Source organism: Haemorhous mexicanus, chromosome 6, assembly GCF_027477595.1.
Source record: "Haemorhous mexicanus isolate bHaeMex1 chromosome 6, bHaeMex1.pri, whole genome shotgun sequence".
Lineage (NCBI taxonomy): Eukaryota > Metazoa > Chordata > Aves > Passeriformes > Fringillidae > Haemorhous > Haemorhous mexicanus.
In genome coordinates this window covers 60,338,064-60,363,590 of record NC_082346.1, presented here as the reverse complement: position 1 = coordinate 60,363,590, position 25,527 = coordinate 60,338,064, and the positions used below count along the sequence as shown (strand labels likewise).

Here is a 25,527-nt window from a genome sequence, read left to right as displayed (position 1 = left end):
TAATAGAGGAACAAAATAGAGTTAGTTCCTACTTCAACTGCCTCTACAATTCTCTTAATTTTTGTATTTTTTATAGTGTATTTAGCTGCAGTTTCAGTTACAAAAAGTCTCACTGGCACTTTTTGCAATGGTAGCTGTGAAAGACAAAATTCTTCCATTGGTTTACAGACTTACTGCTGAATGTAACCAGTGTCTGGTAGAAATTTAATGTGGAGACATTTAAGACTTTGTCCTTAACTTGCCAAATGAGGATGACACTAAATTGTTACAGAATTATAAGTTACTGGGGAAGGGAATAACACACAGTTTGGTAGGGAAAAAAATGAAGATTTTTACAGGGTGCATGAAATTTGTGTATATCTGTAGTGTGAGATGAGGCCAGGCTTAAATCATAATGTTACAACAGGACATGGCCAAGCTCTTTGGCTTTGTTTGTGGATCTGAACTGGAAGTTTTTCAGACAGATTCCCAAAAACATAAGAGAGAAGTTGCATAAACTTATCCTTAAGGTTACTGTGACCTGAAGGAAGAATGCAGGACTAAACTTTGAGAGTTGTTCCCATCTTTGACCATTCACCCACCTGCAGGGAATGGTGCCTAAGCCAGCTTAAGGAGGTGTCATTCTTCAATTGTTTACTTAGATATGGAAATTACAGTTCAGAGGAGCATAGCATGCTCACTGTGTCCCTCCTAGATCCATCATACCTCAGCCATGCTGTTCCATGTCCTTCCTGTTGATTCCCTTCAGCTGCCAATTTGTGGTTTAAGATGTGCCTGGCCCAGGGTTTATCTCATGGTCAGTAGCCACTATTAAGTCTATCCTCCATTAACACCTACTCCTGGATATGGCTGTTTATATTTCTGGCCTCCATTTTTTTCAAGGAAGTCCAAATTATAACTATGCATTCTGTGAAAAGGCATTTGCTTCTCTATGTTTTTTAACCTCTGACCTCAAAACAATTTTAAGTGTCCTCTAGGTCTTGGCTGGGAAATAATAAAAAACCCTTTCTCATTCATACAGCTCATGTGGTTTATGATTGTACAGATCTTGCTCATATTTTCCTTTTCATTCATTCCTTCCCAGACTTAGAAATATCAAGCTAGGCAGTCTCTTTCCCTTCACAACCATATTTTGTGCCTTTCATCACCTTTGTCATCTTTTTCTGTGTTTTTCCTAGATCTATTCTGCATTTTTTGAGATGGAGGGAGCAGCAGGCTTGCACACAATAAATGGTATGAGTGTGTCATTTATACAGTGCCTGAGTGACAGTTTTGGCATTGCTGTCAGTTGTTTCAAACAATTACCAATAGTCTACTTGTCTTTTTGATTGTTGGTGAGCTTTAAACTGTTTTTTTTTTTTTTTTCCAGGGGGTTTTCCACTACTGCACTAAAGCCTTTTCCTAGAGTTCCAGCTTAATAAGATTGCCTGGACCCTGGCTTGTTTATCCTGTAATTTACCCATAATTCAGATTGCACAGCCTTTCTGCTTTATTTTCTGTTTGTTGCCACTGCATGTCTCCCACCACTCTGCTGCTCAGGCACATCAGGAGATGATCTTCTCAGTGGGTTCCTTGAACAGCTCTGTGCCACGGGCTGACAGCTCAGGGAACCATCCAGCTTGGCAGGAAGCACTGGGAAGAGCTCAGCCTCCCTGAGCACTGGAGGGCACAGAATGAATCACCCTGCCATGCCTGGAGCCTGATCTCCAAGGTCCTGCTGAGGAAAGGAAGAGAATCCACACTCCTGCAGACCTGGCTGGACCCCAGAGCTGTGCAAGGAGGATCAATGCAGCCATCACCAGATGGTGCAGCTGCATTCAGCCTTGCAAGGTCATGGTGTGAAGAGATGTTTTGATTCTTGGAAGAAAATACCTAACTGGGGATGTTTTTCCACTGCATGGATGTCTGGAGAGTAGGCAGGGTAGGTTCTGACTTCATGTCGCTGCTCAGTTCTCTTTGAGAACAGGACACTTGGGCTTTGGCTGGGAGTTCAGAATAGGGTGTGTTCAGATGCTGTTTGAGATGATCTGTTCCAGACTGGTTTGAGTGGATAAACAAAATTAATTAGATTCACATCATATGAGTCCACAGGATTGATTTTTTTTCCTGCAGCAGCAAACAGGCTTGCACTCCTGTTCACCAGAAAGACTTAAAACTGTGGCTCACCTGCTTTTTTCCATGAGTTTAACAGTACTTGCTAGGTTTATTTGAAGTCTGGGTAGAGGAATCACATTGTCACATGAGATTCCAATGAACCACTGTGTAGAAAAAGGTCTTCAAGTCCTCATTCCTATTATGGATGAAATTCCACCATGGCAAAGTACTTTACCTTGTGTGATTAAGCAGAGGAAATGAGCCTTTAACCATCAGATTTTTGTCTTCTCCCTGTTTCTGACAGTAAATATGTGAGCCAGCCATTACTTCTAACAAGTAATGCTTGGGGTGACTTTCATCTCTGCCTGCTCAGGAAACTGAGGAAAAGGTAAAGAGAAATTTTGACAGTACTGTGGCAGTCTCTGATTGATTCCTGTTTATCTCTTAACTTAGTCTTCTAGTGCCAAACATTCTTCACTGCTATTGCACCAAGCCCTTTGAAAGGGCTCTAAGCAAAGTAAAATCTATATTTGATGATTTGGAATTTACAGAGTGAGTGTTCCAGCCTTTCTAAGGCCTTCAGCCTTATCCTTTGGGTACCCATGCTGGGTGCTTTAAAGTTTAGGCTGTCTTTAAACCTTGTTTGCAGCCCTGAGTGAGTCCTGGTGAAGTTTTCTAAGAGCTCCAGGTTGCCCACGATGATCAGCATGGATTCTGCCCTGACTTCAAGGGACAGCTCATAACTCGGAAGGACAGAAGTGGTAAAAGTACAAAATGACAGATAGTGATCCTCTTGAAAAGGTAAATAGGGGACTTTTTTATTTTATGGTGTCATAAAGAAGTGGTGAATCCAGACACAAAAGCAGTAGCAGATACACAGCTGACACAAGGAAATCTTTTTTTCTGACCAGCTCACTGCTGTGGGATACCAGAATCCAAGAAGGTACAAAGATTAAAACCAGGGAAAATAAAATTACCTATAATGATCACAGCGAATGCTAAAATGCATTTCAGAAGGAACATCAACACAAAAATCCTAAATCTACAAGTCTTTTCTGAGAAGAGAGTACTCTGTGTTTACTTGGCCATACCTGCTGTTAAAAGATCTGGAGCTGGTCACTCCTGGAAACAAAATCCCAGAACCTGGGGTGGCAATTTCTAAAACTAAGCCTGTATTCCGCCTCAGGATGAGCTGTCCTAACCGAGCTCAAAAAATCTTAAAGACTTGTCTTCTCCAGTTAATAGTGACAGAGCAAGGAACTTAAAAGCCTTGAAAGGAGACCTGTCAGAAGTCTGATTTAAGAAGTCTACAAGTTTTTCTGGCAGAACAGTTGCTTCCATGTGAGGAGTGATCACATTACTGAACCTGTTCCACCTGCTCTCTCCAGAGGAGGCAATCAGAGACAACCTGCTCTATCTGAGGCTTGGAGGGAACCTTGGCTTGGTGCTCCTGCAAAACCTGGGAGTTCTAGAAAAACTCAAGGGGGGCAAGTGAGGAAAGGGGATGGGAGAAAACAGAGACGGTCTGCTAGGGAATGTGAAAGATGGCAGAGCTGAGGTAGGAGGAGTGGTCTGGGAAAGAAAAGGAAAAAAAAAAAAAGAAACACATTAAAAAAAAAGGCTGCAAGCTGTCAGCCACACTTGGCACCATCCAGCTGTGGTGGGGTCACTCGAAGGACCGCATCTTACGGAGTGCAACCTAATTCAGATGATGCCGGCTGAACAATGCCACCGGGAAGGCAGGATTTCATTGTTCCCTACCCAGTTCACACCGCTTTGCTCTGAAATCTGCAAAGCAATTAAAACTAATTAAATTCCGACTTTATTAAGTGCGATCAAACCCCCGAAGACAATCCACCCTAAAACCAACCCTGCACGCCGAGTGCCAGGCACGTTAATCACCCGCAATTAACCCCCGAACACATCCTTGCGTTCTCCGCGCACGTTCTCCCGGCGGAGCGATGCGGGGAGGCGGCGCTGCCCAGGGCGAGGTATGGGGGCAGCGCTGCTCCGGGTCGCTCCGGTCCCCGTGCAGCCGCCGAGGGGCCGCCGGTTCGAGCGGCGGGCGCAGCCCCAGCCCTTGCCGGGAGGGGCTGAACGGGGAGCCCCGGGGGTCGGAGCCCCTCGGGGGTGTCCCGGATCTTGCCCCCGGAGCTGTGTCCCCTCTCAGGGCAGGGTAGCAGCCACTCCTCGCCCCGCGCTGGAGGCTGCGGGCCGCACCTAGGCAGCAGCGGGCCGAGCCGAGCCGGGCCGGGCCGGGCCGGGCCGTGCACTCCCCGCCCGTCCCCGCCCTCACGGCCGGCCCCGCGGCTCCTCCCCGTCCGCCGCCGCCGCCCCACGCCCAGGTGTCCCCGAGCCGGATCGCGCCGCTCCCCCGCGGCTGGAGCAGCCCGGGCCGGGCGGCGGGGGCGGGCGGGGCGGTTCCGGAGCCCCGGCAGAGGCAGAGCTCGGGGGCGGGCGCGGTGCCGCCGCCCGGCCCCCTGAGGAGGCGCGGCGGGGCTGCGCCGGGCCGGCAGGAGAGGCTGGGTGCCTCGCCCGGCGGGAGCGGGCTCTGGCTCTCCTCCCGGCTCCCGGGCGCCCCGGGGGCGCGGCCATGTCCGGAGCCATGAAGTTCAGCGGGTACCTGAAGGTGCGGATCGGGGAGGCGGTGGGGCTGCAGCCCACCCGCTGGTCCCTCCGGCACTCGCTCTTCCGCAAGGGCTACCAGCTCCTGGATCCCTATGTCACCGTCAGCGTGGATCAGATGCGCGTGGGGCAGACCAGCACCAAGCAGAAGACCAACAAACCCACCTACAACGAGGAGTTCTCGGCCACGGTCACCGACGGCCATCAGATCGAGCTCTCCGTCTTCCACGACACCCCCATCGGCTACGATGACTTCGTGGCCAACTGCACCTTGCACTTCCAGGACCTGCTGCGCTCCGCCGCCCCCAGCGACACCTTCGAGGGCTGGGTGAGTACCGGTCCGGAGGAGAAGCTGGGAGAGCTCCTCTGGGAATGAATGAAGGGCACTCGCGGGGCCGGGGCTTGTCCTTGCATGTCTGTGCCGCAGACACGCAGCCCGGTGTGTGTCTGCAGGTACACAGGTGTGTTCCTTCGCGCATCTGTTTGTGTCCCTCTGCTTCGCATATGCTCAGGCTGCTGTTCCTTAGGACCCTGAGGACCCTCAGCTGTCGTAGCTTGAGGGTGAGGACGCTGTAGTGGAGGGCTGTGAAGTCTCTCCTCATGTTTGTAAATGAACGGAGACAAGACCTGTAGTACATAACTTGCAAACGACACCAGCAAATTCACACAAAGGTGTTCCTCCCTCCTTTTGCTCAGCACACAGAGGCGCACTTGGAGACTCGGATACCTGGGTTGGATGTATTTCTGCCCAGCTCTACACATGCTTGCACAATAGTTTGATGTGTGCATGTGGATTTCTTTGACTTCTTAGCAGAATGGCAGGACTAGTCTTGTGTCTGTTATGTACACTGCTGCTCTGGGTCAGTGCAGTTGCACTCTGAGCTAATTCTAGGTTATTTCCAGGTACATGTCACTTGTATGCAGCCCAGAGAACCTCATTTATGGATATTTCCTGATGGTGACAGAAACAGTACAGTCTCTAAAGTTGTACCTTTGCTTCCAGTCTTGTAAAGGAGGACGAAGTGACTGCATTGATTCAGACAGTTTGTTGGTAAGAGTTAGTTTAATAAAAAAAGGCATTTATTCTGAGTAGAGAAGGCACAGAAGAGCTGAGAATGTTCAAGGCTGTGATGGGTATAAACTTTTTGAGGCCAAGAAGTTCAGGATATGCGGTCAGATAACCACCACAATAAAACCAGATGTTGAGGCTGACAGTGTAGAGAACAGATAAACATCTTGATCCTATCACTGGGGAGGATGCTGGGACTTTCTGCTCTCAGCCAGTGTCTGTGGCTGAGGTGTGATGCTACACCTTTGGGGTGATAACAGGCAATGATTAATAAATGTATATTGTGGCCATTTAGTTATGTATCTTATGGATAGGTGTGAGGTTTGTGCAGTGGAGGTGTTCTCTCTCAGACAGTCCCTGATGCAGTTTTTGGGTCAGATAGAAAGGTTCCAGCCTGTCTCCAATGGCTTGGCTGAGGTGTTGCTCTTGACAGCCCAGCCAGAGCTGAGGGCACGGGGTTTGCCTGCTTGATGCATGCCCAGCTTCCCAGGCTACCTGTGCCCCTGGAAAGTATCTGCTCTGCTCCTGGGATTTGTACTAAACCAGGTTCAAACACAGACCAGACCCCCACAGGCAAGGCAGAGGAGTGAGCTTGGGATAGAGCTATGTGGTTTTGAGGGTTTTCTTGATGTTTGAGTTGCTATTGAGAGAGGCCCAGTCCTGTAAGGAGGCTGGAGTCCTGGTCACATTGGAGCTGGTGACATGTGGGGTGGGACTGCTCTGCTGCAAAGGTGGTGGCCTTATTTGCATTACTAAAATACCTCTCATAATACTGCTGCAGGCGTGGATGCACGTACATTTCTTCCATTTAGTCCATCCTGCAGTGCTGATTTTTAGGGCAGATGCAGAATGTGGCCTGAAATATTCATCTGGTGGCGAGGGAAAAGTTTCCAATCCTTGCAGGATAGACACGTGTTTTATGAACTCCTGTACCTGTGAGCTGATGGGTGCAATGGGGTGGGAAATCCGTGAATTCTTTTAACTGAATTGATGTAAACTGATCTTATATCTGGACATGTAGACAGAGGCTAAGAGCTGCTGCTCTCCCTTTAAATTAATGTCTGAAACTTACAGCTGGGGTGGATTTAGTGGGGAATGAGCAAATGTTTGCTGTCTGTTGCCTTTCTCTCTCCCCTCCCTTCTGATTTGCTTTGTTAGCATCTCGCATAGCGTGCAGCCTGGATCACATGATGACAGGGAACAGCATCTTGCCCTGATAATTTAATATGTCTTGATAAATCCAGCAAGGCTGTCACGGGGGTTTGTGTAATCAGAAGGAGAGGAAATGCTGGTTTGTACTTACCCAAGGTCTATGAGCTGCTGGCACAGTGTGAAACACCACAAGGAAATGTAGATGATTTGAAACACCTCCACTCCAAAGCCCTTTATTTCTGTCCTTTTTCCATCCCCAAAATAAAAGCACAGATAGGCAACTAAGGAGTGAATTGAGTGAGAGGAAAACCTGGCTTATGCTTACTTGGCTGTGCACAATTTTTCATTTTGATTTGAAATAGAACTTTTATGTTCACTTTTCGGAGACAGGTAAAACAGTATTTTGGTAAAATCCTAGTGATTAATAACAGGCAAACAGGGCAGTTGGCTGCTTCTGCTCCCTGAGCTCTCCTCCTGAGAGGAAGCTGTCAGGAATTACCTATGGCAGTCTTGGTATCAGCTCTCAGGCTCATGCTGCTCTGTTTATAAAAATGGGTTTTCTCCTGCTGGGAAAAAAAAAAGAAAAAAAGTGATTAGTTGTAACATTGGTCAGCACCTTTTGTGAGAACTGTAGGAAGTTTCAGTGAGAGGCAAGGAGGAGCAGTTGGTGTGTAAGAGTTGGTGCTTCCCAGATGACTTGCAGGTACATCACTGCAATTATGACCTGAACACTTATGCAGATGAGTAAGTGTATGGACATGAGCTGTCTCATCAGTAATGCTTATACACCTGAGTCATCCCACTGGGTGCTGGGGCAGTGTTCTCTGTTCATGGTTTGCTTTAGAATTCATTTTTCAGAGACTTCAAAACTGACCCTTTTTCTTCTAACCATTTGGGTTGTTTTCCAAAGTCTTTCTAGTAAACACATTAGCATGGTCCGGATACCTTCTAATTTGCATGTTAGTTATTACACACATTTGACTAATTTTCCACTGATCAAATTTACAAGAGTTTATTAACTTCCAAGATCCTTCTTGCTGTTTCCCCTTCCTTATATTAATTTGTCAGGTTTCAGCAAAGTAGTTTTTATTAACATTGTCAATTAAATGCCATCGTGCCTTCCGTGTGCTGTAACGCAGTCACAGCTGAGCACCATCTCCCCAGTGCCATGTTCTGTCTCTGGTAGCCATTTGCCTGTGTGGGTGTGAGATTGTGCAAACCTGAATGGTTGCATTTTACCCAGGTGTGCATGACCAGGTGCAGGGAGCGAGCTGAGCTGCCTGCTCTCTGGAGCTGTTTGCTGAGATTTACATCGGGGTTGAAACTTGCCTCTTGAAAGCATTTCATTTTGCACTAGCGTGTGCTAGGATCTTTTTACTTGACATATGCACCTTTGAAAGGTATTATCTCCTCTTTGACTGTCTCTGAGTGCAGTATAGAAAGCTGTCATATATCAGTGAAAAAAATTGAGTACTCAGTGTAGCTGAAATGGGAGATGTTTACAATACCTTGGATTATTCCTGAGTTTGATGTAGTAGCCGAAGTAATTTTTAACCTTGGGGAAACACTCTTTACAGATACTGAATGACATTGTTACAAGGGAATTATTTAAACATGATTGTAAAAATTGTTAGTCCCTGGGTGGAGATGCCATAATTTGTAAGACTTTAACAAGGAGTAGACGTTTAAACCTTGATCTTGAAGTAGCAAATCTTGAGAGTACACCGAAGGAAATCACATAACAGATGGGCTATAAGATTAGTGAGCCAGTCACAACTTCCTGATGAGTTTGTTGCTCGTGTGCAGGAAGAGATTAAGGCAATTCTTGTGTGTTCCTTCACTTCAGCTCTTTTGCCTGTATCCTTCCCCTTTTTTTTTTTTCTTAAGGCAGAAATAATTGTTTTACCCATGTTCACATACAATTGTATTTGTTGAATGTGAAGTCCAAAATTTAAAAAATAAGTCATTTTCTCTCCAGAGCCTCATGGCCATGGCAGAGGCAGGGTGCTGCAGGTCACATAAACCATGGCTGCTGCTTCTTTTGGCTCCTGCTCGACTCCAGAGTTCTTCAGGTGGGCAAAAATTGCTTCAGGAAGCCAAAATACTTTATAGCTCTTGACAGAGAATTTTCTGGTGCAGTATTTGTCTGCCCAACTGCAGAGATAAATTAAACTTGTAGAGGTGGAATAAGTGGTGCCTCCATCCACAGGGCAGGGGTGGGCAGTGGTGAAGTCTGTTTGACTTCTGTTTCCATGCACACAACAGTGATATACAAAGTGTAGATCTCTGATCTGTGTGAAGGTCACAATGCATATTATTTAGGCTTGAGTAAACTGAGCTCCTTCCCTAACTTTTTAGAAGCCTTAAGTTGTTTCTGTAATTGTTATTACTGATATGCAGTTACTATGTTGAATAGGACTCCTGGAGAGAAACACCCACTGCAGAAGGAAAGATAGGTCTGAAAGCTGTTGGAATTTAAACTTTTCTTTCTTTCTTTTAGCATAAATTTGTCCTTTGGCCCTATGAACAGATCCCCTCAAAATGCCAACAGAGACCCATGCACCATGACTACCTGTGAGTGCCCTGCAGCCTAAAACAAAAGCTGTGATAACTAAGGGAAAAATTGTTGCTATTTGTCAGGTGTTTAATAGTCTGTGGGGGTGTGATGCTAAAAACAGTTCTGATTGAGGCAGATGAGACAGCTGACTGTCACAAAGAGCTGCACACATACTGTCCTGTCTCAGCATCAGAACTTGAGGTATTTGGAGTCCTGTTTCTTGCTCCTCCCCAATAAAAGGCCTGGCTGGCAGCTGTGAGAATCCTTGGAGAACATGGGCGCTTTGCTTGAGAGTGTTTGGCTGGGAAGATTTGACCCAAGCATGAGAAGAGCCAGTTTCCAGTGGCTGGGGCCAGTAGGGGGTGTGGGACTGGAGTTCATGTCCTGGCTTTGAACTGAGTGGCAGCAAGATGTGGGTTTGGCTCTCAAGGTCTTCTAGGGGGCAGCCATATGGGCAGTGAAGTGACAGTGTTCCTGTCACCCTCAAAGATTTCGTCACTGCATTCATCGGGGACTGTGGCTGAGGTGGAGTGGGGGGATTCTGTGCCTGGGACAGAGCCAGAATTGCAGGAGTGCAGGACAAGGCAGGACAGAGTCCAGGCAATCTGGTGCTGCAGTGACCTGGAGGAAAATGGTCACATGAGTAATGGGTACCCTTTGGGTACTCTTGCCACCAAGAGCAGTGGCAGTCACTGGAATGATGTACTGGAGTACTGCACCCATTTCCCCAATAAAAGAGGAACATGGGCTTTCTGGAGGGAGTCCAGAGGAGGCCCTGAAGATGCTCAAAGGGCTGAAGCACCTCTGCTGTGAGGATAGGCTGAGAGAGTTGGGGTTTTTCAGCTTGGAGAAGGCAAAAGGGAGGCTTTACAGCACCTTCCAGTGCCTAAAGGGGCTAAAATAGAGCTGGGCAAGGATTTTTGAGAAAGGCATGGAAAGACAGCACAAGAGTAATGGCTTTAAACTGGTAGAGGAGAGATTTAGATTGGATGTAAGGAAGAAATTTTTGACAGTGAGAGTGGCACAGGTTCCCCAGAGGAGCTGTGGATGCCCCATCCTGTTCAGTGTTCAAGACCAGGCTGGATTTGGCTCGGAGCAACCTGGTCTGGTGGAAGGTGCATGGCAGAGGGTGTGGAATGAGGTGGTCTTTAAGGTCCTTTGTGTTCTGTGATTCTATCAAGCCCTTGTTGGTGTGGTTGGCTGGAGTGGGGGGCTGACTTTGATGCCAGGGGTACCTTTACATTCCTGCTGATGGTGCTGCTGCTGCTGAACCAGTTGAAAGCCCTGGTTGGAGGGAGAAGAGGCAGCCAAGGGCTTATACCCACATTGCCTTTGGTCATGTTAGAAGCTCGTGAGAAGGTGTTTGCAAACCTGCACCCACAGCCCTGGGGGTGCTTTTTGCAGACAGGCTGTGAGGAGGAGGAGGGGGCAGCAGGGTGACCGCAGCACCAGTGAGCCCAGCACCCCAGGAAGCTCTGTCCCCAGCTCAGCACCCTGCTGGCTCCACCTCACCCTATTGGTGGTTTATATTTAGCTTTTTCCACAGGTCTTTTAATAAAGCACATTTCACCCAGGCTGTCAGAGGCTTTTTGTTTGGAGTATTTTCTGAGTAATGATTTGGTTTCTGGCCATTTTGAGCTTATAGGCAATAAACTCTGCAGAGCAGATCATCAAGGGGGCCATTTGAGCTATTGAAATGCCATTAGAAAGTCTACTGATTTACAGGGCAATTCAATATGAAAAACATATCCCTTACTGAAGTGAATAAGACTCCCACCCTTTCTTCACAAACTATTGAGGCTCCTTTGATGTTTTAGGCTTTAGCTATTGTGCTTTGCTAATACAGACAGGAAATTGGGGGCCTTTTGTGTAACCATGGAGAAAAAGATGAACAGCAGAGTTGCCACATGAAATGAGTTACTGGCAGCTTTTATAAGGATTCTGGATCAGCCATTGCACCTTCTTGCCTCCCAGATTTCATCCTATTTAAGCATGCAGTTAAGACATGTCAGACCATGCTGCAAATTTAATTTCTTTTGGAGACAATGAGCAATCTTTGCTCTGATTGCTTGCCTCACCCCTGTGCTATTTGTAGGGCCGTGCTGGACCCAGGCTGGAGTCATGGATAACTAACCTGGCGCCGTGTCCTGGTGGAGATCACCACGTGGCTGTTCCTCTCTCAAGCCATGCCCTTCTGCTGGCTGCTTATGAGGGAAAGCCCTGCTTTATAATAAAGATATCAAAGATAAATGTGTATCTGGAACAAAGAGCATCCAGAAGTGTCCCATTAACATTGCTAAGCCACTTAGGGTAAGCCAGACAAACAACTGTATTTCTGCAATGCCAATGATATTTTTCTATGCTTTGATATCATGAGATGTTCTCATCACTTAGGGAGGTCAATTGCTGAGGGACCCATCCTGCTTTAATTTAGGAGCCAGCACCACGAGCAGATGTGAGCCAGCTTTTGTTGCTTTGGAGCAATGCTGCGTGGGAACAAGCATCCCTCAGCAACTCCTGTGCTCTTGATATCCAGTGTCTGTCCTAGGCCCAAGGTGATGGAAAAAATTGCCTTTTCACTGCCCCTGCAAGACCTTTTGTGCCCTTGTTGTGCTAGACCAGAGGCATCCAATCAATGTCCAGATCTATCCCGCAGGCTGCTGGAGCTGTCTGACCGGCTGATGGCCCTGCTCCCTGCGCTGCTCTGTCCTGGGGCTCCTCCAGTGTGGGGCAGGTTGCAGGCAGAAGAGTTTTTCTGGTAACTGCCAGAGGGTTTTTTTTGGCTGGTCTTTCTTGTGAGACCCACTGCATCTCTAGAAAGCCTTGTGCTCTCCAGCCCACCGATGTTCTCTGTCCTGATGGAGAGAAGCAGCCCTCAAGACAGAGACGGGATGCCTGTGACCTGTGTGACAAATGGATGTCACACCCTGGGCTCGCTCCTCTGAGTGCCCCATTGCAAAGCAATTAAGCCCCTCCTGGGGAAGATGCTGTCCTGGGCTGCAAAGCCATAGAGTTTTTGGGATGTCAGGTCTGGGATAAGATTTTCATTTGCTGGCTGGACCTCCGTGGCTCTGGCTGGGAATTTCTGTGCTCCATCATGTGGTGTGGAGCTGCCCTTTGGGTCAGCACAGCTCACACAGAACTGAAACCCAGCTGCTGTGACTGTGCTTACCCAGGAGCTTTGCCAGTACAAGAAAATGTTGGCGGGGAAGAAGGAGGGAGGGAGGTATGAATCTGTTAGATGACATTACATATAAGGGCTTTTTCTTGGTGTTCACCTGCCCAGTTTCATAAGTTTTGAGTTTTGTGAGTGAGTTGGTTGTATTTGTGTCAGTGATACAGTGGCAGCTCTCCAAACTTTTTCCAAGAGGGATCTCTTTTCTGTGGAACAGATAGGAGATGAAGTATTGGTGCAGAAATACAAGCTGGGCAGCTTTGGTAGCTGACTTCAGTTTGTGAAATGGGAGATGGAATAAATAATCTATTTTTTTTAATCAACATGACAATGCTATTTAGGCCTTAGTGGAATTTCTCTCTTTTTTTTTTTTTTTTTTTTTTCTTTTTTTCTTTTTTTTTTTTTTCAGTACGGATATTTCTGTCAAAATGGGGAGAGGAGGAAAATGCATCCATGCAGGACACATTTCTAAATGTGTGATTTGCTGTATGAGTGTTGCATGTCTGCTGTATGTTTGAAAAAAGATCAGTACAATCATTTGTAGTGTGAAATCACTTAACAGATCAGTAGAGCCCAGTAATCTCTCAAAATGAGGCAGTAAGGGACAGGATATGCGAAATAGGCTGTGTGTCTCTGCTGTCCCAGGACTTTATATCTAATAGTAAGAATCACAGTGACAGATTGTCTGATAATGTGCAGCCAGGGTCTGAGGAGAGGTTTGATTTGGTACCTCCATATCTGACACTGTAGTGTTTTTCCTGCCTTTCTCACATATATTCTATGTTAGCCATTCTCAGTGACAAGCTTTTGACTTGCCAGCTGGTCGCATTTGGTGTGAAAAAGCAGCTCACACCTCTCTACAGCACCTCTGGTTTCTAGCTCTCTCTTGCTCTCTGGCCTGCTCTGTGGTTTCTGTTTTGCCTTTGCTTGTTTCTTTCTTTTTTTAATTCCTTGTCTGCATTTTAGCATAGCACGGTCTTTTGCATTTTTTCTCATGAGTACATTTAATTTTACTCTGTCATGTAAGCAAGACATCCCTTGGAAATTAAATTCTCCACTTGCTAAATTTAGTGTCTTAAACCTCCTATGATAGCAGTGGCATCTTGGTTTGGGAATCCTTTTGTCATTTTTGGATGGAAAAATGTTTGCCATCCTTCACAGCCTTATAGATGCTGGGGTAGGTTCAAGCAGGACCAGTGGTGCTGGGTGCAGTGGGTGTCAGAGGGAGAAGAGCACTGTCAGAGGGATCATTTAGGGTTGTGGCAGCTCTCTGGAGCTGGCTGGCTTCACAGTCAGGATGGGAAAGAGGATGACAGTTTAACTATGACAGTAAAAGTCAGCATGGGATGTCTGTGCTCCAAAGTGCTTTTATCTGACAAAACAGTTGCAAATCAATGCTGTCTCTGATAGCATTGGAGCTGGCTTGTCAATGTGTGAGTTAGTTCCTAGAGGCATTTTCTCCACCTAGACTGGTCAGTGTGCTCATCCCATGCTAAATGTATTCAGTTCTGGGCCTTGCTCCTTCAGAATAACAAAGGTTGTTTAAATCAGGAATGACTAATGCAAGACTAGCTTGTCCTGTTTGAATTCATACTTTGTCCTGCATTTGCCTTCTTGGTAAACAAGGACATATAGCTTCTTGGCCTTTTCCCCAGGACTGAGGAGCAGAGGAAAAATGGAGTTCCAAGTAGTGAAATATGGGATTGATTTACTTCATGATTTCTTCTATCTCATATCCTTAAATTCTTTTAAATTTTGTATGCTTTAAATGTTTCCTTCCCTCACATGTAAACCGGCACATACATGAAGCTCTCCGTACCTCACTTCTTTCTATCAATTTTTAATAACATCAATGTGAAAGTTGCTTCCTTCCTTTCTTACTTGTTTTTAAAAAGTTTGCCTGTGTCTTCTGTGAGATTCCAGCAGAACAGGAGTCTGGTGTTTGCTTCTGCTGTTGCTTGTGAGGTTTACGTCAGTGGATTCCCCATGGCTTCGATGGAGTTACGCTGCCAGCTTTGCACTGGCTAATTGGGAGAAGACCTGGACACGTTTCCTTCCCCCTTCTTGCATGCAACGAGAGTTGATGATGATGGCTGGGTTGTACATTATTTATTGGGCACAGCGAGTGCCCATGGTGCTCTGAGAAATAAGAAGGAATTGGCTTCCGTCAATGAGTTTATTATCTAGGTCATTCACAGACTGAGGCATCTCACATTAATGTATTCAATGAAAATTTATTCTCTAAGGCAGTCTGCTCATGAGCCTGGAAGAAGATATAACCATGTGAGGAAATGTTCCTGTGCAGTCCAAATCCATGGTGGGATTTCTTGTCAAAGCTGTTCATTGGAACACACTGCTAATACAAAAGCTACAGAGCTTTGTGTGGGGTGAGCTTCCATCTCCTAATAGGGCTTGGTGGGAGTATTGCTGCTGATAATCAGTTTTCTACATGGAGGCCCATGCTTATCACTTCATTACCTGTTTACTTGGTAGCAGTAAAAAGTCCAGCTTTGTGTACTTCCCAAGAACTGCTCACCAGACTGGTTTATAAGGGAGGATGATTTACTGGAAATGGTTGAAAGTGATCCTGCAATCAGTTTTCTTTTATAGAAGTTTGTCCCTTGTTTCTGCAAGGGACTCCTGATGTGGCAGACAAGAAGAAATGCTGGTTTATTTAGTTTTCTTTAATGTAATGGGATGTAACTATGGTCATTTAGTAGCTACTCTACAACTAAGCAACTAAGCTGTTCTCAGCTTAGAGTGGAGCAGAACTGGGTGGAAACCCAGCTGTACTAAGATAAGCCATCTTCCTCTCAAAAATTAGCCCCCATTACAATAATCCTATCAATACCTAATGACAGTAACTCATTTTGATCAGGCTTTCATACCATTAGCTTGAGTAACATCTAGCATGTCTTGCCAATAGGGATGATGTTTTCTCCTGTTTCCTTCATTCTATAAAGAAACATGTCCCACTTTCCTCTTGCTGAATGGTTTATCCAAACCTAGATCTTCAAATTCATGGCCATGTCCAAGAAAGGAGCAAGGTCTAGAGCTGTTCTCATGAGCCCAGATAGTGGAGCTTTATTCTTTCCCTTTGAGGGACAAAAAGGGTATGATGTAGGCAAAATAAATGGTAAAGGAATAGATAAAAGTTTCTTTGGCACATTTGCACAGGTTGAGGCTGATTTCTCCAGAACAGTGAACCGCCCCCCCATATTTACTGTTAAGGTGCTGTCTTTGCAGTCCAAGACTCACTGTATCCACATCCTTAGGGCTTGCCATCCTCTCAGAGTGACAGTGTTGAAATGAAGACCAGACCCCTGGATTCTGGAGGATCAGGAATAAAGCATCAAAAATCCAGGCTATGCTGCACATCCTCACAGGGTGTTTTACAGCCCCTTGTAGACAAAACAGGTTCATGTTCAAATATGACCCTTTCCATCTGGGCTAATATAATACTTAGGAAGTCATCCAGTGTAGGAATGAGTTTTGTGTTTAAATGTGATGGAGCACTTTTTCAGCAGGCCCGTGACTTGTTGGCTCTGGTAGTTTGTCCAGGGCAGATCCAGGAGGGTGCCCAGCAGGTTTTTGCCCTCCTCTGCCCTATGGGCAGTTCCTGTGCAGCAGGAGAGGTGAGGAGCTTCCTGCTTGAGTCTCTGCTTCTCACATACCCCATTTCACAGCTGAGCTTGCTAAAGAAACCATCAGTCAGGCGCCAGGCCAGTCAGTATGGGGGGCTGTTTGCTGTGGTTTTGGAGTCGTGCGAAAGCAACCGTCCATTGTGCTGCCTCTGCACAGGAGTGGTGACGGCCGGAAGAAGAGGCGGGAACGGAATTCTGGGGGAGCTGGGGCCCTTCATCTGCTTTTGGTCAAAGCTTGATGCCAGGATGGCTTTTCCCTGTATTTCGTATCTACCAAAGGACTTGGTTAGTGATTTATCAGTTCATCGAATCACAGAACAGTTTGGGTTGTAAGGGACCTTAAAGCTCATCAATGTTCCAACCCCTGCCATGGGCAGGGACACTTTCCACCAGACCAGGTTGCTCCAAGCCACGTCCAGCCTGGTCTGGAACATTTCCAAGGATGGGCCAGCCACAGCTTCTCTGAGAAAAGAGTGCCAGTGCCTCACACCCTCCTAGGGAAGAATTTCTTCCTAATCTCTAATATCTACCCTCCTTCAGCTTGCACCATCATCAAGCCTGTGCTTCCCCAGCAGTTTCTGATGACACTGTTGGACACGTACCAAGCCCCGCTCAGAGGTTACCTGTGGTCCCTTGGAGGGGTGTTGGAAGCCAGGGCTGCTCTCCTCTCTGTCTTGGGTGAGAGTTGCTGCATGTGACTGCACAACTGCAGGAGAGCAGGATGTTGGTGCTGTGGTGTGGAGCTGCCTGTGAACTCCTGCGTGCTGTGACACAGACAGGACACGGCATGCATTCATTTTAGTTCTTGCCTGGTGCTGTGTCTAGCAAGGGGAAACCCTTTTGGCTGGTTATGTTCTTTCTGGTTAGCACTATCTTGGTTAAAATTCTTAGAATTGAAAGCTTCAGAAATTCTGAGAAGGAGCTTAGAACAGAGAGTGGTAGCTATATCTAAAAATCATCACTTGATTCATTTTAGAATTGCATGATTCTGATTTTGTCAAGAATAATGCTGACAGAATAAATCTGAGTAGATTTCTTCAAAGAGGAGCAAAAGATCATTCAAGTTGTCACATGTTTTGGCTTATGTGGATGTGATCTCAGAAGGTTTCTGGTGTGCCCTTGCAAGTTTGTAATTTCCCTTTGTCATGGAGAAAGCTGTGTCTGTGATTAATACGAGGTCACTGATGTTATTTCTATATATAAATAAGCTTAGTGCAAAGATACTTGCCTCAGCAATGCATATGCAATACTCATTGTTTTTAAGCAATGCACTTCTTATTTTAGTAACATTTTTGAAGCTCCTGTTCCTGTTTTGGACATGAACATTAGGTGAGAAAAGAGTAACTGACCTTGCAGGTTTTAAGTAGCCCTTGGTGTCCCTGTGTTTGGTTTCTGAAAGATTGCTCTGAAAACATCTTTGTGACCTCAGAAAAGCTCATCAGCGTTTTCTCCATATAAGTTTTGTTGTTCATTTTTAGGTTGGCTAAACTATCTTTTTATGTTAGTAGTTCTGGTCATAGGAAATTTCATTTGCAGAAAAATTTGCAGATCTCTCATCTCTGGAAGTGTTCAAGGCCAGGTTGGATGGGACATGGAACAACCTGGTCTAGGTAAAGCATCCCTGCCTGTGGCAGTGGAGTAGGAATGAGATGATCTTTAAGGTCCATTCCAAACCATTCTGTGGAATTTGGGTTTGCTGGTTTTGTTTGTGTTTTTTTTTTTTAATTACTCCAGCTGCACAAAAATATGCTGTTTCAGTGCCTGATAATGTTTTTCACTGTCAACAATAAGAAAAGGAATTTGTTATCTTTGAAATATATATACATTTTAGCCAGTAAATGGATAGTTGCAAAATTCTGTACACCTATAGCATTTCTTCTTACTCTTTCTCTGACAATACTAAGCAAGTGTTTCCACAGGAACAGTGCTCTTTACAATAGACAGTGTTGTGGCTTGCTTCAAAGCCACAGCCAGAACACGTAGGTGTTTGAAGAGTACCAGATCTTTCCATCTCTCGCTGTGAATTTTCCAGTGGGTCAGTACTTGTTCAGACTTTCTATCTCAGTACCCGAAACCACCCCCCTGTTTCATGTAGCTCTGTGTGGTAATGCCCCAGAAGCCTTTCAAACTCTGCTGGGCTGCAAGAGGAGTTTTTCTAGAATCATGAAAAGTTGAAATTTCTGATGCCATGGTCTAGTCAGCAGCTCCAGTTCAGGATCAATTGTTCAAGGCCGGGCTGGATGGGGCTTGGAGCAACCTGATCTAGTGGAAGGTGTCCCTGCCCCTGGCATGAGCTTGGAGTTGGATGATCTTTGTGGTTCCTTCCAAACAAAACTGTTTTATGATTTTTTTTTTTAATGATTCTATCAAACCCCTTGCTGCTGTACTCTTATCTCAGGCTCTTTCAATGTAATGTGTATTAGTTGAACAGTGTTAGATGTTTTTTTATCTTTCTTAGTGAAGTGTGTTTGTAATGTTTCCCTTCACTGAATGTGGGTCAGTCATTAAAAGGGACTGGATCTCTTAATTTACTTCCCTCCAAGGTGGTTGCTGAGAGGACAGGAACTGAGTGGCTTCTTGGCTTTATGTTACAGGGCTTGGTATATCTTAAAGAAGGAAGTGAATTAACTTTATTATCAGAGGACATAAATGCTGTCCAAAGGATTTCTGTCCTCAGCTGGTGAGAATTAAGGTAGAAGGGTAAGATTGATGTGACTTTTCCCAGAGTGAATATAATCTTGCTTTGGGAATTACGGGAACGTGTCCCCACACACAGCAAGGGCTGTTTGTCTGCAGGAAGAGGAGCAAGAGGTCCACATTAGCCGTGCCACCCAGGTGGGGATGTGCTTTTCTCCAGGAGGGAATTTATACTTTAAACACATTAGTGTGCTGGAGTTAAAAGCATATGTGTTTGTATATAAAACACATGCAACACTCTGGCACAGATAAAATGCCAGGCCTTCCATTCACAAAGAAACAAAACATTAAAACATTTGTCAAGGAGGAAACATGACAACAGTTGTCCTAAATATGACTGTCTTTGTAAGTGAGCCTGTCCTGCTCTTGGCTTACCCAGGATTGCCATGTGCTGGGGCTTGTGGCAATCCTCAGCAAAAGCTTTGTTTGGAGAGCAGAAGGTTTATCTGCAGGTTTGTGGGTGATGCTGAGTGTTGAATGGGAAATGTGGTCAGCACCCAAGTTATGTTCTCGACTGACCTGTCAGCAAAACCACTCCAACCATGTTCTGACCTTTTCCTCTACATACCCTTTCTGGGTGTCTCAACCCTCTGGTTTATTTAATCCAAGGTAAATCTTGGTCACATTGGTTCCTCATCTTGAAACCACACTTTGAAAAGGGAAAAATAAATACTAAAAAGGGGAAATATGTGACAGTGTGCTGCTGGTAGGTCCCAGCAAGCTGTCTGTCAGCTTCCAGTTGTTCCCAAAACCCTGGAGAGCCTCCTGTCCTTCAGAGGGAGGCAGGTGGCAGCTGGGTCAGCTGAGCAGCACATCCCAGTGACATGGCACCTCGTCACCGTCCGGTGGCTGGCGAGGGCTGGAGGCCAGTGCTGTGCAGCTCCTTCCTGGCTCAGCCTCATTGCTGGAGTCACAGCTCTGACTTTATGGTCACAAGTGGATAGTGAGATCATCTCTCTCATGAGGTAGATGAGGAAAACTGTAATCACAGACTTGATAGGACTAAAAATTGCTTGGTCTTGGACAGTCTGTCTCTTATTGTAACGCTTGGCCTCAGGATTTCAGGACAATTTTTTTTTCCATATTATTTTTGGTACTGATATCCAACCCACTCTCCTTCCTCATGAAAAACCTCACCTCTGCACCCTTTTTTCTAACTGCTGTTTCACAGAAATATTTTGATTGTACTCTTCCATCATCCCCACCAAAAAAAAAAAAAAAAGCCCAAACAGAAAAGCAAACACATAAACAAAACCCACTGTACAAATAGGATGTGATTTAACTTGGCAAAGCAAGTGTTGGCAGTGATGTGTCCTTTCTGGGTGTTGTCAGCTGCAACCTACATTCTTTTTGCTGCCTGAAGACTTGATTGTGGCTCCCAGCACTGGACCTCATGGGATTGGAGTAGAGACATGAGCAGTAACATCTGGACAGCACGAGCAAGCATCATACCTTCAGGAATGCTGGGGGAGTGCATGCCTTGGCACTCCTTTTTTTTTTTTTTTTTTTTTTTTTTTTTTTTTTTTTTTTTGTACCTTTGGAAGTATCTAATTGGCTGTGCAGCCTGAAACTGCTGGTGCTTTTACATGATGTTCTGGGATGTGTGTACCAGGGACATGGGGCAATCCCACAAGTGGCTGGCAGGGAATGGGAGAGGGAGTATGTGGGCTAAAGTACTTTTAAACCTTTCTTTTCATCTTTCCCTGTGTCCCAAGCAGGTTCTCTTTTGTGACATGCCGCTCATATTTGATAGATTGCTTTTCATCCTTCTGTCTCAAATTGTTGGTCAGATCATCTTGCAACATGGAGAGGGGATGTGGTGGATTAATCCTGGCTGGGTATAAATGTTAGTCCTTAATTTCAGTGGTAAGAAACTGCCAGGTGAGGAAGTGAGAGGAAGAAGAAGGAAGTCACTGTGATCAATTCCAGATCTGGGAAGAATTATCAGAGCTGAGGTGCTTAAGTTTTCCCATGGTGTTACAGCCCATGCCAAGGTTGAAAGTTGCTGGATTTAATCTCTCCTTTTTGTATCCTCACTAAGGATGAGTAATGGGATTAGCACTGTAAATGGGAATGTGAGCTGTGTTGGGAACTGTACTTCTAAAGACTGGCATGCCCCTGAGACATGCCATTTGAAATCTTAGGATTTGCCAGAAATATTGCTGATAATTTTATCCTGCACATAAATTATTTCATTGTGATGCTGGCAGGGGTGGTGTGTGTCCCTCAATCACTTAGCTCAAGGCTTTAAAGTCATTGAAAAGACTTAGAGTTCTGGTGCTTTGGAGCAATTGACTCTTCTTGATGTCTGCACTTCTGTGGAGTTCAGGTACACGTTGCTTTTGTGGGTTTTGCTGAGTTTCCCTTGCACTTTTTACCTGTGCAGTGAGCTAGGTCTGTTTTTTGAAGACTCGAATCTCTGTTTCTACCTCTGCTCCTGCCATCCCCATACATTGCTTTCCTTTTCTGTGAAACTCATGGTGTAAGATGAGCTCAGCACCCAGAGGGGCTTTGCTGTCTTTGGATGGAAAGGTGGAGATGTGTGGGAAAGGTTTGATGTGGATGATGTGTTTGGAGTGCACGATCTCCTGTGCAGCTCCTTCCCTCTGTCACATTGGTGTCCAGCACCATAGGAATGTGACACCAGCATGGCAGCCTTGGGTGACTGCCAGCACTGTGGGCCTTCCTGAAACTTCTGCCATCCACTTTTTAGGGTTCCAGCTGTCCTCGGTGCAGTGAAGATCAATAAAGGTCTTTTTAACACTTAGTGTTGAAGGGAGGGAAGAAGAAGGAAGGTGGCTGTAAATCAGGCCCTGTGCAGAGCTGTTGGTTTGTGTCTGTACCTCTGTGTTGTGGAACCCCATCTTCTTGGCGTTGAGATGCTGAGCACATCTCACTCCAGAATCCTTCTTTTTTAGTTTTACAGTGCTCATTATTAGTGATCAAGCATCATTAAAAACTGAACTTTTCCATCAGACTGCCTTTTGCTGCAGCACCAGGACTTAACTTTTAACTGTTGTTAAAAGGATGGTATTTGGCTCTTCAGTATCTGACTGAAATGGCTGGAGTAGGAGAAAGTTGTGACCTTTCCCCTTTCTACCTGAGGTGTTGAGAAATTTGATGGATTATCTTGAGGACTAATGGATTTTAATGGTTCATGATCTCATCTGCTGTGGCCTGGTTTTAGAAAGAAGAAAGAGCTATTGGACAAAAATGGAAAAGCAGCAGTACACCAAATGAATTACATGTAGTAGGAAGATATTTTAAAAATAGAGACACACCTAATGGAGACTCAAATGAGAATAATTTCTCAGAAGTTTAGGATTATGCAATAAAGCCTATGAATAACGAGAAAATATTTCCCAGCACTGGATAGTGGAGAACAACACAAGTAGGTGAGTGAGCAAAGTTCTGGGGAGTCAGCTGCAGAGGGGGTCTTCACATAGTGATGCAGCTGGTTTAGGGGTCCCTGCTCCTTGGGTTGGATCCATGAGCAGGGTACTGGGGACTCTGCCTGATGCTGTACAACCCAGTGGATTGCCCCTAAGTTACCCCTAAGTGCTGTCCTGCTGTAGCTGTGCAGTGATGGTCCCTGGGCAACCAACGAGACACAGAACCTCAGATCATGTGCAGACTGTGCTGCTTAATGTAAAGTCATAAATGATTCATAAAGTCTGCCTCGATTTGTTAGGGAGGTTAATTAAAGCTGAAGGTGAATGCTGTGCCCTGGAAGACTTCTCAAGACTGAGAGAACTGTTGTTGCTTCTCTGCCTGGTGGCTGTTCTGTTCCTCTCTGGGCCAAACCCAGGTCTCTGGTGTGCACTGGGCTACCTGGTCTTGCTTTTTCATTGCTCTTTCCTTCCTGGGGGGGCATTGCCTCAGTTCTAAGCACATCTATGTCATTGCTTTGCTTTGAGGAAGCTCTGCTCAGCATCTCATTGTGGTGGCCCTTGGAATGTTTCCATGTGGGGAGTGCCACCAACTTGCCTACTTGGCACCGGTCAATGAATTTATTTCTTTATAACTGTAAACAGAAAAAGTGGCACAATTTCCTGTGTTTTCTGCCAAGTTATGTTTGGTTCATGTAGGAGACAGAAAATACACTTGTTGATAATCTCCAGATCTTAGAGATAGAGAAGGGCAATTCCTGTATTGTGTGCTTAGTGATAGACCTCAAACGTGAGCTGTCAGGATTGTCCTTTGCAACTCCAGCTCTACAGCTGTTGAAAGATTTTTGTTTTGCTGGTAATAACTGGTTGAGGTTTATTGATATGTTGTCACTGTTAATTGAATGTAAATAGAAGATTTTTTTGTTGTTTGGTTATTGGTCAATGCTTTGAAGTCCCCTCAAGAGCAGACACCCTGTCCCACTGTCAGCCTTTTTTACCTGCAGTTGCACACATAGGTGTCCGCAGGCAGATTTCCACGCCTTGCATATGCAAAGCTGATAGCCTGATAGCAGCTACTGAATGTGAGCATGGGTGTATTTGCTGTAATCAAGTGTTCAGACAGCTGAAAATGAAGCCCTGCATTTGCCATCCTTTAATTTAGTGGTCCTGCATTGATGTCAGCATTTGCCTTTGGGAAATTAATCTGTGATTTTCCTTCCCACCCCTTTAAAAAAAAACTAGCTGTAGGAGGAGGACAAGAGGAGTTGGAAGGAAAATACAGTGATGGACTGGACATGATGGTGTTTGGCACGGTGTTACAAAGATGCATGGTGAATAATTAAGGTTTAATTGTGCTCAGCAGAGCTAAAGCTCTGCTTGTATGTGCTTGTGGTAGGGAAAGGCAGCATCCGTCCTGCCCACGCGATTCTGGTTTCGCACGGGCTGTGGGAGGGAGCTGGGGGGTTCCTGCCCCTTCTCTCTGCTCAGGGAGGCTCAGAGCAGCCTTTTCTCTCTGCCTGGCATCTCCCCTGGCCACCATGCACTGTCACTGGGGGGTTCCAGCAGCTTTGCTGTTCATGGCAGTTCACAGAGTCATCCCACGCTTGGCATGTTCTGTGCCCTCAGGAAAGGGACCCTCACTGGTAGGGTCTGGTCATCCTTCACATTTTCTTCTCAGCCCATTGACCAGCCTAGCCATTTCTAGCCCCACACTTGTAGGAGGCTGTGGATGAAAGCTCCCCCCTGTTGCAGACTCCCGTGTGTGCACAACATTCTTAGATTCTCCCACATCCCCCCCATTTTGTTTTGAATTTCACTTAAATTTCTAAAGGAGTGTGTTCTTACCCAGTGATGGAACTGTTGGGATCAGTGCCTTGTCTTGAAGAAACTTCAGTACCATGGGATTTATAAACAGGCAATTGGATCCTTTCCCCCTGGCACATAACTTGGGGAAAAAGGTAAAAAATCCCTCTGGAGAGTTGTTGTTTTTCTTTAAAAATATAAGGAGAACAAAAACATAATAGTCCCTGAACCAGTAGTGTCTGTGTTTCTCTCTTTTTAACTTTATAACATTACTTTTTTTTTTTCAAATGTGCTAAAGAGCATCTTCCTGGAACCATTACTTGTAAATCATTCATTGCTTTAGAGGTATTTCTCAAAAGCAATATAAATTGCTGTAACACCATAGGAGCAGGCTCTAGCTCCTGCTTTCAAAAGTTGTTTTTGTTTTTTAAGATTTGAAACCTCCTTTTTTATCTCTATTATATTTGTAGCTCTTCAAGCAGGTTTTCTTGGCAGTAATTTTCTCAGGATAAATAAGTCTTGCTCCCACCACAGCAAATCTCCTGTAGAGGTGGGTGATCTCTTGGATGAAACCAGACTAAAATTGATTAAAGAGTCCAGGATTGGCTAAGAGTCATTAGTTATGCATACTTGTTCATGGCTGGTGCACAGCTTGTAATTAGGCAGCTTGAACGAAAACAAAAGTAATATTTTAAGCAGCTGTCCTGAAACAAAAAATTAGAATGACAATATTACAGTAATAGCTGGAATAACTGGTTATAGGAGTTTTGAGAGAGACTGACTTTCCACCCATGTGTGAGTTTAGCTGCAGAGTATTAAACTTTGTTCAGGTGAGCTCTGAGGGCTTTAAAACTCAGGGTACATGGACCTGCTAGCTGCAGGTGGGATTGGCAGCTTTTCCCAGTGCTGTCCAGGTCTGCCCCAGCACCTGTGGTGGGAATTGCTGCCCTGAGCACTTTGCAGCAGTAAGAAGGTACTTGGTACCCTGTTGTGTGTATTTGCTTTTTTTTCTTTTATTTTTAGGCACCCTAATTGGAGTCTTACAAAGTGCATGCTGTGCATTTGTAGGAAAAACACTTTACTGTGTTGGCCTGGAAATGCAAAATCCCCTTTGTACTAGACAGCCCTGAGGATTTTCAAAGGTGTCTGACTTGACAGACAGGTGTCTGTCAGCCTCAAAAAGTATAAGAGAGACTGATTAATCCAGACACCGTGCATTTGGCTGAGAAAATTGCCATTTGACCTGTCCAAGGAGGTGCTACCTTATTAAAACACAGAAAGATCTGACATTCCATAAGCATGATCTGGTAAGAGCTTAAACA

General features: G+C 45.4%; 1 protein-coding gene across 1 annotated transcript in view; it reads left to right on the top strand.

Annotated features, from left to right (window-relative positions):
• The first annotated feature begins 4,578 nt into the window (after window positions 1-4,578).
• The window catches only part of PRKCH (protein kinase C eta), a 113,326-nt gene continuing 92,377 nt past the window's right edge, over window positions 4,579-25,527 (top strand). Inside the window, exon 1 of the mRNA XM_059850521.1 lies at window positions 4,579-5,047. Coding sequence (XP_059706504.1) covers window positions 4,688-5,047 — 360 coding nt within the window. The 5' untranslated portion in view covers window positions 4,579-4,687. The remainder of the gene's footprint in view (window positions 5,048-25,527) is intronic.